Source organism: Dermochelys coriacea, chromosome 1 (assembly GCF_009764565.3).
Source record: "Dermochelys coriacea isolate rDerCor1 chromosome 1, rDerCor1.pri.v4, whole genome shotgun sequence".
Classification (NCBI taxonomy): Eukaryota; Metazoa; Chordata; order Testudines; family Dermochelyidae; genus Dermochelys; species Dermochelys coriacea.
Window position 1 is genome coordinate 342,632,120 of NC_050068.2, and position 13,922 is coordinate 342,646,041.

General features: G+C 44.7%; 1 protein-coding gene across 1 annotated transcript in view; it reads right to left on the reverse strand.

The window, feature by feature from the left end:
• Window positions 1-2,416: 2,416 nt before the first annotated feature.
• The window catches only part of ITIH2 (inter-alpha-trypsin inhibitor heavy chain 2), a 44,205-nt gene continuing 32,699 nt past the window's right edge, over window positions 2,417-13,922 (reverse strand). Inside the window, exons 16-21 of the mRNA XM_038391279.2 lie at window positions 13,724-13,855; window positions 8,697-8,810; window positions 7,407-7,605; window positions 6,437-6,609; window positions 4,992-5,103; window positions 2,417-2,843 (exon numbers count right to left, since the gene is read on the reverse strand). Coding sequence (XP_038247207.1) covers window positions 2,696-2,843; window positions 4,992-5,103; window positions 6,437-6,609; window positions 7,407-7,605; window positions 8,697-8,810; window positions 13,724-13,855 — 878 coding nt within the window. The 3' untranslated portion in view covers window positions 2,417-2,695. The remainder of the gene's footprint in view (window positions 2,844-4,991; window positions 5,104-6,436; window positions 6,610-7,406; window positions 7,606-8,696; window positions 8,811-13,723; window positions 13,856-13,922) is intronic.

Consider the following 13,922-nt stretch of genomic DNA (forward strand, 5'->3'; position numbering starts at 1 on the left):
TAATAGTTCTTTTGTAACACCTAGTCAAGACAGAGACTCTGTTCTGCCAGGCACTGTACAGACCTAGGAAGATACAGCCCCCTAACTGGAAGAGCTTAAAATCAACTGAAGACAGGAAGGGAGGCGAGCAATAGAGGGTGAATGGGGAGGATGGATGAGGGTAACTGGTAATAGTTGTGTGGCTTTGTTTTGTCATAACTTGATGGAGCTGAATCATTGAAGTGATTGGGGATACCAGAGAGAGAGAGAGGTGGTGGACAGGAGGGAGGGAGGCATTTACATGAGTTTGGCTCAGGCTGGAGGGGAGGTTTTGGGGGTGGGGAGAGGCTGTGTAATTGGTTGAGAGGATGGAGGTGAAGAGGTAAAGGTGTGAATGTGGCTGGGCAGAAGGATGGGGATATAGTGGGGGAATAATAAGAAGTAGAGCAGCAATCTGTTTCCTAATGATGTTACAGACAGGAAAATGCAGGGGGCTGGTGCCCAGAGCACATCTCATTGGTTTGGAGAGGTATGGGGCGATAGTACCAGATTCTCCTTGGCTTGTGCTGGAGCTCCTGCTGGTAGCATATTCTGGGGGGGTCAGAGGCTGCCAGGGCTCTCCTCTGTGAGAGTCTTAGTTTTTAGCGGAGAACACTGGGGACAGTGTCCAGAGGGGGTTGGGGTAGGTTGGCTGGAGAGTCAAGTATTAGTCTTGATTTAAAAAAAATAAAAAAATCTCTAACCTTCTGCTCTTTCTTGCCTCAGTAGTTTTAGGTTGAGCAAGTTTCCTTGAGAAGATCTGACTGTGGTGTTCCTGATTAACAGGCAAATCTCCTCCTTCCTCTGGTCTAATGGTTGGACAGCGCAGGATGCTATGCCAGTGCATGCATTACTTGTGCCTCGGTCTGAGCAAGCTGAAAGTTCATGGTGAGAGGAGGTAAAAGAGTCACACACACTGTCTTGCCTGCTGTTGAATTTGTGGTCTCAAGGAGACCCCTGCTGGTGAAATAGTAGATTGCAGGATTTTTCATACACCCACTGCAATGAATTGTTTCTGAGCTCACATTTCATTGCAGATAAAATGGCTCCTTTTGACTCCCGGAATAGATGTGATGCGTTGCAGAGCAGTAACAACGTGGCTTTAAAAAAAAATCTGTTGCAGCTGAGGTTTTTTTTTTAAGGAAAGTTTTACATAAAATGATACTTCCCACTTGTTCAAAACTCTTGATTCCTCCCAGCATGGCGGAGAGGTGGTGGCATCCCTGTTGTAGAGACAGAGGAAGCTAAAGTACAGAAAGAAAAATGACTTGCTCAAGGGCACATGCTAGAATGGAGTAAAGCAAGGAGTAATTTCAAGATAACCTGGCCAAGCCTGGGCAGAGGTGGAGAGAAGGGTACCTGAAGTTAGGCTTCAGGCACCTAATTATGTGAACTGATTTCAAAAGCACTGAGCTTTCTCATTAACCTCGATGGAAGCTATTGGAGGCTCAGCACTTTTGCAGATCAGGTCATCTATTTAGGTGCTTAAATACCAATTCAGGAATCTAACTTTGGGTACCCATTTTAAATAATCTTGTACTCCCTACCCTCATTCCTTGAGCCCAAATAGTCCACTCCTCCATTTTGAGGCTGGTCTTGAACATTTACTGAATAATATTATACATATTTTAGAGGATTTTCAAAGCTGGCTTTTGAAATACTTGATGCTGTTACAGTATTTCCATTTACTGAATTGTGGCATTTCTCTTTTGTGTTGGGCACTCCCCTCTTGCTACCTTCTAGAAGGAAGTCCAGTTTATATTTCTGTGCAACCGGACATATTCACTGTGAATTTTAATTGGTTAATATTGCAGAGCATGTGTGAATTTAGGTTTGATTCTATAGTTCCTATATTTTGTATGCATTAAATAAAATTGGTATTGCCTATGCTGATTTGTACCATGCATCTGTTTCCATGTTAAAATGAAAGCCCAGCCCAGCCATTGCACTTCATGTGCCTTTGACCCAGTTCCATTGCCCATGAGTAGTTTATTTCTTTAGTCAGGAAGCGCATTGAGAAATGGCTGTGCTCCAGTTAAAGGGAAAGGATGACTATGGTGATAGGAGTCCCATTGATAGAAGTGAAGCTTTCTGGGCTGGTGATTTTCTGTAGTTGGAGCACAACCTTCTCCCTCACCGTTACCTGATTTATATTCTTGTGTAAGTTATATGAAAATTGATACTGACCTATAATTCTTGAATGGTGTCTGCGTTAGTGTGTTTAGCTGATGTGAAGTGGTATGGAAGCACTAAATATTGTTCTGCATTTGATTGCCTTAAACTATGAGACAGAGAATACTGTTGCGTCACTTTTACAAGCCTTCTGAAAAATCTTAGTTGAAATATTCAATCAAGTGATAGCAACCCAAATCAGACCTTGCAGGGAGGAGACAATACTCGATTCCAACAAGTAGCTTTATTTTAATAAACTTTTAAACATGTTTATATTCATTACATACAGAAAAGCTACCCTCTGTGTTTTACCACAGTGTACTTCACTTTGAAACACTTTCCTTGAGCAATGGCCCCTTAAGTTAGATACCTGCTAGCCACCTTTCATTACATTCACCTGCTGTGTTACCCTGAGAACACCTAGGAGTCTGAATATATGTCTGGCTGTGGAGGGGAGGGGGGAGATTTTTTTTTTTCTTTACAGATTGGTTGAGCTTGTAGCCTTTCAGAGGTTCTTCAGAAAGCTGTACAGGTGGGGAACAAGATAATCTTTATAGTGACCATCAATGAAACCCTTCCCACTGTTGTGGACAAACCAGCAGTGCACATTGGTTCCAAACACTTGGTCTGTCCTGTAGTCCTTCTGCAACCCACTGCAATAAAGAGAGCAACAAAGATGATAGGTGGTGATGGGACAAGTAGAAAAGATAATGCAGCAATCGGGCCTGAACAGCAATAGTCTGACTTTAGCAGGAGTCGCCTGCATGTGCCTATGGGCTGATCATCCAGTCTCTCCATTTGAATGACAGAAGATTCCTACCTCCGTAAAAGCCTAACACAAACCCTACTGCAAGTTGTAGTAACCAAAGCTGTGTGATTGTACCTGCCTCTCTGGGGGATGCCTTCCAGCTGCCATTTGGGGCTGAGCGTTGAGGCAACAGATGTTTTTTGATGCCACCTCACCCACTTAAAAGAATAATGAGAGAAATCAAATGAACTGTGGCTTCTGGAAGTGAAGCTGCAGTAAGCCATGCTGCTCACTGGTAGCCAGAGCGCGACAGCCTTACATTTGGTGCTACCTCTCTCCACAAGTAGCTCCGCTGACTCCAGAGGAACTATTTGCAGAGAATGATGCTACATGAGTGTCACAATCAGGCCCTGACGAAGTAGACCACCTGTGCGGAGGAGCACTGTCTATGCTGGCTGGAAGATACTCAACCTGAAGGATCCTACAGAGCAAGGTTTCCATATTTGCCTCCCCTCTGCTATATGCTACATGGAGAGAGTCCTTCCTGTCCTTTTATGTTTCATTCTCATGAAAAATAAGCTTCAAACCCCAGTGTAATGTATGTGCTGCTAACAAAACTTCAGAACCGTTGAGTGGCAAGAACAGGGAGAATGTAGGAAATCAACTGGCCAGGTGTGTTCTGCCATTAGGTGAAGTCCGTATCTTTGACAGTGGAGTAAGGACCCAGTTGTGCCACCTTGGCGCACATTGAATAGTACTTTACTACACCCACTGTCCAGCTGATTACAACAAATAAGGTTGGCACAACTGGGTGCTAAATGAATAAGCGAGGGCCAGAAGTTGTGTGTCTGCTGCATAGGACAACCATCACCTATATGGGGCGGAGATCTCTGCATCCAACTGCCTAGGATGGTAACAGTATGGACATTAGCCAGTGGATTTCCATGTGGTGTTGGATCTCCTAGGATTTGGCCCTTTGTTGTGTGTTCCTGCTCTGTAGGGACTATGTTCCATTTTGCTTCCCTTGCTGGATTTGGGATACCTTGTTCAGAGCACATTTATTCTCACTTGCAAGCGAGGTATAAAGCTGTACTAATTGGGAGAACTGTAGGTATTTCTGACTCCTGAAGAGACATGCTACTGTCTTGTTTCCCAGGGGGAGGTAAAGGATGTAACTGACATGCTTTGCGATGTGTGTAAGTTTGTGCCAGTGCCGCTTTCCTCTGTTTGAAAAAGACTGCACCACAGGCAGGGTTTCCACAGGAAGCTCTGGAGAGCAAAGTACAGGGGCCGCCCTGCCTGGGAAAACCCCTCACAAAGCCAAGTTTTCTTGAGCTTCAAGCCGAAACCTGCAGGTTTCGCACCATGCTTCCTCCTAAAAGCCAGGGAGAGGTTTCCTGGTAAGTTGGCGAAGCCTAAAAGCAGCGGATTCATAAAGAAATCCTGCTCTATTTTTACTATTGAGAAGCTCCGGGCCTCCCTACTTGCAACATAGTTCACTGAGGAGTCATGCTGCCGTTCGCCCCCCACCGGGCTAATCTCCTCCTGAGACCAGCATTACTTTCTGAACTAATATTGAGGGTGAAATCCACTGCATTAAGTAGCTGCTCCTGGGCTCCCACCCAGCCCCTTCTGCCACAGCCATGTATTCGCAGCACCACAGAGTGGTTTCCATGGACCCCTAGTGCAGAGAGTACACCAGGTAGCGGACTGCCCAACCAAGACATAGGCAATGGGGATTCCGTAGTTGTAACAAAGGGCAGAATATAGCCAGTGGATTTTTTATTACTAGTGGTGATCCACAGACAGGAAAGAACCCAGCTTGACTTTCAGTGCTGTGTTGGGTCTGCTGTACTGACAGTTAGGAAAAAAAACAAAACATGCTTTACTTGTAAGCAGAGAAAATTGGGATGGGGATCACAGAGCGAAGAAGTAATTGTTAGAGAATGACTATGTAATTAAAGATATTTTCATTGACTACATTCAGAAGGGAGGTTACCAAATATTTTAGGGCCTCATCTTTTTCTTGGCTGAGTTTGCTCAGAATTCCTACCTGGTGACAGTAAGTTTGTGTCCTTTCACTTCCATGATTGCTTCTGGTTTCTCTGGATCCCGACCGGGTCTTTCATTGTAGATGCGCACGGTTGGTTCAGACATGAATTGGCCTGGCCAAAGAGAAGGTTAAAACTGCTTGCATGTCACAGCCTTCAACCATCACATTATAAAAATCACAATCCCAAGCATGCAAATTGGTCTCTAATGCCTTAGGACCTTCTACAGTGTGGAGGTTGGCGCTCTGCTTTAGAGCCAGCTGACTGATTCTGCTTAAGCAGAGCGGGGCTGGGAAGATCAGTAAGGCAAGCTCATGCTGACTAGTTCTGTTCTGCTGTGGAACTTCCCTAGGGATTCCTGCATTTTAAAAAGGGTGAGGGTGTTTTTGTTTTGTGTTTAAAGGTGACCTGCACAGGAAAGAACCATCCATCTCAGCGTATCCCCCATTACTGTGGTATGGAAATGGTTGTCAGGTAATTTAGATGTGTAGACGGCAAGATCTCCAGGAAATATCAGGAGTCTTCTGCTCTTCCCCCTTCCCTGAGAGAGGGGACTCTCCTGGGGAAAAACATAGATGTGAGGTGTGGGGGAGGTGGGGAGGGAGAGTCATTAATTCTTTCTTCTTCTCCTCTCCCCTAACCAATCGGCTATGGTGGGCAGGCTTGATCACAGAGCAGATGCCCTGCAAGTGGTCAGACTCCAGATCAGCCTGACTTATTCTATAAATTCATTCCACAGTTGTACCCCAGGGACCGAGAATGATTTCTCTTTGGTTTTCATGGTTTTGCTTCATGCTGGGTTTGGTAAGTCGCATAGTCACACAGAAGCACCGAAATGGGGTTGTGACCGTCTGCTGATGTACAAAGTCTAAGTCTATCCACAGTCTAGCTCACACCTTTTATGGTGTCTCATATTAAGTGGCAGCATGTAAATAATTAAATCACCTTGGAACTAACATACCTAACTGCTCTATTACTTCCCTTTTTTTCTGTCCTCTGTTCTTTGGGGAAGGGGCCTTATCTTATTTCATGCCCTGTGACTATTAATGCATTATCATAAAATTGAGCTTTGAGCTCTGGAAGTCAAGTAGATATGAAAGGGCACCTGCTGAACACACTGTTGGTCTTGCCATAAATGAGGACAGAATTTGGCCCTAAAATACAGGGGGCCAATCCTCTGCATCTGTAAATCAGCTTAGCTCCATTGACTTTAATGGAACTATCCCAACTTACACCAGTGGAGGATTTGACCCAGGGGTTGATAAAGGAAGATTTCTCATGGGAAAGCCAATTAATTATTTTGATGGAAAGATAAACAACATTATGCTAGATATGGGATTTTTTTTCTCCTCTTGTTAATGATTTCCTTCTTCCCCAGCACACAGAGTTCTAGCCAAAACCAACAGAATCGTATCCCTCCTCCTGCCACCCGACCGTAGGGCTTTACCTATCAGACCATGTGCGCTAGGTGAGAACCGGTTTGTAGGGGGAATGTAGATCCCTAAGAAATCAACGTTGACCGGGTGATTCTTCCACACACGGTGAAGCAAAACCATGAAGGACATTTCCGTGTCCATGGCGATAGTGACAGTGCGGTCTTTCTTCACAGACACAAGCAGCCTAGTGGAAGCATTAAACAGAAATGAGAGCCGTGTCCCTGGTTCTGCTGAGGCACTTTGCTTGTTGTGCACAATGACGTGTGAAGAATGCAGTACCCAATCAGTCCCGTTTTTAATGAGGATTTACAGAGCTTTTGTTACCGCCCTACAAATCCGTACAAGTGTATGATCATCCCTTTTTCGCATTTGGAGGCAGAGAAGTTCACTAACTTGCCCAGCTCTACATAGTAAAGTCAGTGGCAGAGTCAGGATTAGAACTCACAAGTTCCTATTGCCTAACACTGGGCTCATTCATTATGGCAATGTAGGGTCAATACAAAAAAGATCAAGGTGCCTTTATTATTCATAATCCTAACCTGTTCATAATGGCTTCATTGTTGAGACCACTGCTTATCACACTGATTGCTATTATTTCTTGGTACTGTCCCCATTAGTTTGTTGTATCCATCCATTTCCCCCTATGTTATACTTAGACCGTAAGTTGTTTGGGAGCAGGGACTGTCCTTTTGTTTTGTGGTTGTACAGCACCTAGCACAATGGGGGCTTGATCCCTGCTACAGAACAAATAAGAAATATTAGCGTCTATAGCCACAGGGATGACTGAGCTACTCTGACACATGCAGCTGCTCAGTGGGTGAACTAGAACTTTGTTCTCTTCGTTTGGAGGAAGGATTAGAAAGCCAAGCCAGGCTCGTTTCCCCATGGACGTTCAGATGTAATTCTTGCCCTCAGATCCACAGGGATCAACACATTCCAAATAGTTTCCACAAAGTACATTGGAAATGCACCTTCTCTTACCTTTTCCGAATGATGCTTCCTGTATCGGACCAGGACAGAGCGGTGCTGTAAGATCTGTCTTTCAGGATGATTGTCTCTGTGCTGATCTCTACTTTCAAGTCTTTGTTTTTGAAATAGAATCCAATTTTGCCAAAATAGGTACTCAGTTTTTTATTCTCTTGCTTCTTGGCCCCAATGAGCTGCCCGTTGATCACGATCCCTATGAAAAGTAGAGTATGTGGTGTTTTCCATGAGTTTTGACATGTAATCCAGAGACTTATTCAAGTAGTAGGAGACAACCAAATCGTAAGACCTAAAGCACTTTGAGCAGAGAAGGCCACTTCCCAATGCACGGTTTCGGGACTTAGTTATTTATTTAATTTCCTGCTTGGCCCCAAAGACTACATTTCTTTTCTTCCTTTCTCTCTCTCTCTCTCGCTGCTTTCTTCTTTGTGCTCAGCTGAAAGTGCAAATGGAAGAAATGCAGCCCCACAGTCGGAGGTTTCCAGTTGGTGCATCTGCAAAAGTCTATCCATGTATAGCCTATAGATCAGTGTTAATGGAACACATTAGATACCATTAATTCTATTGTCTGCAAGGGATCCCAAGTGTGTGCTTGTGTAATCACTGCAATTTACGTGCTGATCACAACCTTGTAGGCATGTTATGATGCTCGTTTGAATTTCCTAAGATCGTAGCAGCTAGGGTTGTAAGAAGATATGAGCTTTTTCTATTTTACATCTAAGTACATTTTATCTAACTGCCCAGGCTCACCCATTGCTCAGTCCAGTGCCAGCTGACAGTCTAGGGACTGTACTGACTTGCTGATGGAAAGCTACTAATAGGCTACCTGTTTAAAACCACAATCCAGACAGAGAACAGCAATGACTGCCAGCACTAACAGGCAAAGAGCAATACTGGGAAGCCAAGTATGTAGGAAGAAGTTGCTGTGTAGATTGCTTAATATCAGTGTTATGTAGAGAACATTACAAGCATCATGCCAGTGTCCAGGGAACTGGTACCATGCTCTGACTTAGTGTTCACATTATTGAGATGAAGCCCAGAAAGCCTGTTCTGCAACTTGTGTGTGCTCTAATGCTGATTTCATTTACATCTCCATAAATCAGGGGTAGCTGCATTGAAGTCCATCTCAGGTCGGAGGAAAATTGGCTTGATTAGAACCAACAGCAGTCAGTAAAGCAAGAATCATCGCAATGAACCTAGTACATATTCCTTTACTCAAACAAAGGCCTTTCAGATTCTTTGGGCAGCATGGTGCTATATAAATGGAAGCTATTCATATTCTCTTACCAGAATCAGGATCTGAAACCAAGTTCAGGATCTTTCCAGGCTCTGAGTCAATATTGAAGCAGATGTTCTCCTGGCTCTTTAGCAGATGGATAATGAAATGTGGGTCATTGTCAACTAAGGTACAAAAATAAGTGGGGAATGAAAAAACAAAATGAAAGTAGGGGTGTGACTACGTGTATGAGATCTGAAGAGTGTTTTCTCACTGCTCTATACGTTTAGTTCTACCTATGCACATAGATAGGCACAGCTACGTCTATTTGCCAATTTCAAAGCGCTTCCACTCTACAATGTTAACCAATGATCCCTCAATACTCCTGGGGAAGGAATAAGTAGCATTATCCACTTTTGGAAGATGGGGAAATTCCCAAGCAATCCTTACAGAGGCTTGTTACATTTTTTTTTAAATGAACCAAAAATCCCCATAGGTCTGTGATGGGGTGTATAAACCCTGCACTGGCGATGAAGGAGTTAAAGAGCAGCTATGGACAAGGTTGGCGCCGCCCTGCTGGCCCTGTTAGTCATGTCGGGAGCATAATAAAGGTTTAAAAGCAGGACGTTCCCAGCAGTTGCTGGCCAGCCCTGGGAGACAGCTGATGGCAGCTCTACAGCTCCCAGGCGAGACCCCTGGAAGCCTTCCTGGCCTCAGCGTGTAACTCACTGCCTTGAGTTACAGGGTTAACTGATGAGCTGCCTGCTGGAAAACACCATGTGCTACATCATGATTGTGAGAGTCTGAGCTAGCTTCTTTTAAAAAGCTTGTATCCAGCAGGTAATACTAGAGATGGGGCTGATCCAGAAGCCCAGAGCTGAACCCCTCACTCTCCCCCCCCCCCAACAACTGGGGGCAAAATTCAGATCTAAATCCGAACTTCAGAGCTGGGACCAATCTCTACATCCTATGTCCTTATTCTGACTAATGGCTTGATCCCCACCCCTCCCCTTGCCATTGAAGCCAATGGGAGTTTTGCCATTGACATCAACAGGAGCAGGATCAAGCCCCTAAATACAGAATAATGCAAAGAATTGCCAATGCAGAGAACACACCTGCGTCAGGAGCTGGACTATCTTGTTCATTTTTTTTCCTTTCCAAAACAGTAAGTTTAACTACTTCAAAGTCTAAAATTAACCCTTGGCCTTGCCCCTGAGCATGTCTTCAAAGGGGGGCTGGTGGTTACTGTTGCATATGTCTGCATTGTTCTTAAGCGATTGCAGACAACGGCTCTCCCTGATCGTTTTTGTGTAAGTTAGACATTAAATCATGGCAGAGACCCAAGTGTTAACAAGACCCAACAGCCTTCAGAGAATCCAGAGATCCTTATCTACCACACAACATTCATGCTGTCATTTACAATGGGAATTAATGCTGGAAATAATGTTGCATTAGCTTTGCTACTACAGATGAGCCAGAAAGAGAGACCTTTAGACAGACTGTGACTCCCAGTAGCAGATGGCAGGGAAGACCTATTAGATCATCTAATCCATCCTCATGATTATCCCCTAGAGTATATTTTCTAGGGCTTTGTCCATTCACGCTTTAAATCACGTAAGTGATGCACTAATTCTAAAAGTAATTCTAAAGAATTACTACTTACTTGAGTGCAATACAGTAGTGCCTTGCATATTTTGGGTGTAACTTTGAGGTGTCTGTAATGACCCACTGCATGGGTTATGAGTACGGTTTCACCTTGAGAACACTGGCCTCTACCGCTTTGGCTACGGGAGTAGCTGCGTTAGCTGGTAGCAATCGTCGACTGTTATTCTCCAGTGGAGCCACTAGATAAGCATGTGATGTCTGTTTTACCAAAGCAAAATGTACACAATACTCCCCATTCCAAAAGCAAACTCAGGGCAGTTGAGAGATCTCTCTGTACAGAGTTAGGGCAAAGTACTTTATTCATCAGCTTCAAATTCATTGATTCCAAGGGACGACTGTGATCAGCTAGTCTGACCTCCTGTATAGCATAGAATCATAGAATATCAGGGCTGGAAGGGACCTCAGGAGGTCATCTAGTCCAACCCCCTGCTCAAAGCAGGACCAATCCCCAACTAAATCATCCCAGCCAGGGCTTTGTCAAACCTGACCGTAAAAACCTCTAAGGAAGGAGATTCCATCACCTCCCTAGGTAACACATTGCAGTGCTTCACCACCCTCCTAGTGAAAAAGTTTTTCCTAATATCCAACCTAAACTTCCCCCACTGCAACTTGAGACCATTACTCCTCATTCTGTCATCTGGTACCACTGAGAACAGTCTAGATCCATCCCCTTTGGAACTCCCTTTCAGGTAGTTGAAAGCAACTATCAAATCCCCCCTCATTCTTCTCAGCACCATGTCATTTAGACTTGGGCCTAAACTGGAAAAACAGCCTCACATTTCATATTTTTTTGGTGCCTAGTTTGGGTCATTTAGAGCTAGATTTTTCAGAGGGGTTGAGCATGCACAGTGGCTGCTAACTTGAAAATCTCTGAAAATCAGGCCCTACTGAATTCAGCATGGAGACATCCAGAATTACTAGATGCTTTAGAACAGGGATCGGCAACCTTTGGCACACGGCCCATCAGGGAAATCCGCTGACAGGCTGGGACCGTTTGTTTATCTGCAGCGTCCACAGATTCAGCCGATCGCAGATCCCACTGGCCGCGATTCACCATTCCAGGCTAATGGGGGCTGCGGAAAGCGGCATGGGCCGCATGCTAAAGGTTTCAGAGTAGCAGCCGTGTTAGTCTGTATTCGCAAAAAGAAAAGGAGTACTTGTGGCACCTTAGAGACTAACAAATTTATTAGAGCATAAGCTTTCGTGAGCTACAGCTCACTTCATCGGATGCATTTGGTGGAAAAAACAGAGGAGAGATTTATATACACACACACAGAGAACATGAAACAATGGGTTTATCATACACACTGTAAGGAGAGTGATCACTTAAGATAAGCCATCACCAACAGCAGGGGGGGAAAGGAGGAAAACCTTTCATGGTGACAAGCAGGTAGGCTAATTCCAGCAGTTAACAAGAATATCAGAGGAACAGTGGGGGGTGGAGTGGGAGGGAGAAATACCATGGGGAAATAGTTTTACTTTGTATAATGACTCATCCATTCCCAGTCTCTATTCAAGCCTAAGTTAATTGTATCCAGTTTGCAAATTAATTCCAATTCAGCAGTCTCTCGTTGGAGTCTGTTTTTGAAGCTTTTTTGTTGAAGTATAGCCACTCTTAGGTCTGTGATCGAGTGACCAGAGAGATTGAAGTGTTCTCCAACTGGTTTTTGAATGTTATAATTCTTGACGTCTGATTTGTGTCCATTCATTCTTTTACGTAGAGACTGTCCAGTTTGGCCAATGTACATGGCAGAGGGGCATTGCTGGCACATGATGGCATATATCACATTGGTAGATGCGCAGGTGAACGAGCCTCTGATAGTGTGGCTGATGTGATGAGGCCCTATGATGGTATCCCCTGAATAGATATGTGGACAGAGTTGGCAACGGGCTTTGTTGCAAGGATAGGTTCCTGGGTTAGTGGTTCTGTTGTGTGGTGTGTGCTTGCTGGTGAGTATTTGCTTCAGATTGGGGGGCTGTCTGTAAGCAAGGACTGGTCTGTCTCCCAAGATCTGAGAGAGCGATGGCTCGTCCTTCAGGATAGGTTGTAGATCCTTGATGATGCGTTGGAGAGGTTTTAGTTGGGGGCTGAAGGTGATGGCTAGTGGCGTTCTGTTGTTTTCTTTGTTGGGCCTGTCCTGTAGTAGGTGACTTCTGGGTACTCTTCTGGCTCTGTCAATCTGTTTCTTCACTTCAGCAGGTGGGTATTGTAGTTGTAGGAATGCATGATAGAGATCTTGTAGGTGTTTGTCTCTGTCTGAGGGGTTGGAGCAAATGCGGTTATATCATAGCGCTTGGCTGTAGACAATGGATCGAGTGGTATGATCTGGATGAAAGCTAGAGGCATGTAGGTAGGAATAGCGGTCAGTAGGTTTCCGATATAGGGTGGTGTTTATGTGACCATCGCTTATTAGCACCGTAGTGTCCAGGAAGTGGATCTCTTGTGTGGACTGGTCCAGGCTGAGGTTGATGGTGGGATGGAAACTGTTGAAATCATGGTGGAATTCCTCAAGAGCTTCTTTTCCATGGGTCCAGATGATGAAGATGTCATCAATGTAGCGCAAGTATTTCCCCATGGTATTTCTCCCTCCCACTCCACCCCCCACTGTTCCTCTGATATTCTTGTTAACTGCTGGAATTAGCCTACCTGCTTGTCACCATGAAAGGTTTTCCTCCTTTCCCCCCCTGCTGTTGGTGATGGCTTATCTTAAGTGATCACTCTCCTTACAGTGTGTATGATAAACCCATTGTTTCATGTTCTCTGTGTGTGTGTATATAAATCTCTCCTCTGTTTTTTCCACCAAATGCATCCGATGAAGTGAGCTGTAGCTCACGAAAGCTTATGCTCTAATAAATTTGTTAGTCTCTAAGGTGCCACAAGTACTCCTTTTCTTTATGCTAAAGGTTGCCGATCCCTGCTTTAGAACATGTAGGCCCAAATCTTTGTGACATGGGTGCTGAGAACAATTGCAAGGCAGCATCAAAGTGAAGAAATGAGGCTTCGAAATTCCCCTTCTGTAGCAGCTATGGAACAAATATTCTGTGTTTCTTTGCCTTTTTACTAGAGGCAAGTTCAGATTCAGGGCCAAATCTGTATCCAGACTTGACTGCTGAGGCCCCCTCTTGAGAGCATGGAGGGATTTTGCACTGCTCTCAAACTGGAATGTGTACCTCTACCAGTGGAGGCCAGTGACCTCTGAAAGTGGGTGGGGGAAATGGCACGTCAAAACCAATGCAATGCAGTGACTGTCCCTAGTTGAATGGCGAGCAGGCAATGCTATCTCCGTCCATTTGGATAAACAGGCCATTTGGCTTCTTCCGCCATTGCTCTGTTCCCCCCACCCATACACACACACACACACCTTTGTATACAAGAGCTGTATTAAGCAAAGCAAGAGGGAGTAAAGCAGACAGACAGTCCACTGTCTTTTACCTGCAGTTATGCGAGGATCAGAAGATATAGTTGGAGCCCTGCGAGCACTTAATAGACGCTCTGTTGTAGGTGTGGGTTTCGCCCAGGGTGGGATGGACTGATCAAGGCCATTGGAGACTACACCTAAAGTACCTGTTTGTGAAGAGGTTACATGAAATTGGAAATTAGTAAAAAGGGCTGCACTGATAAAGGATCATCG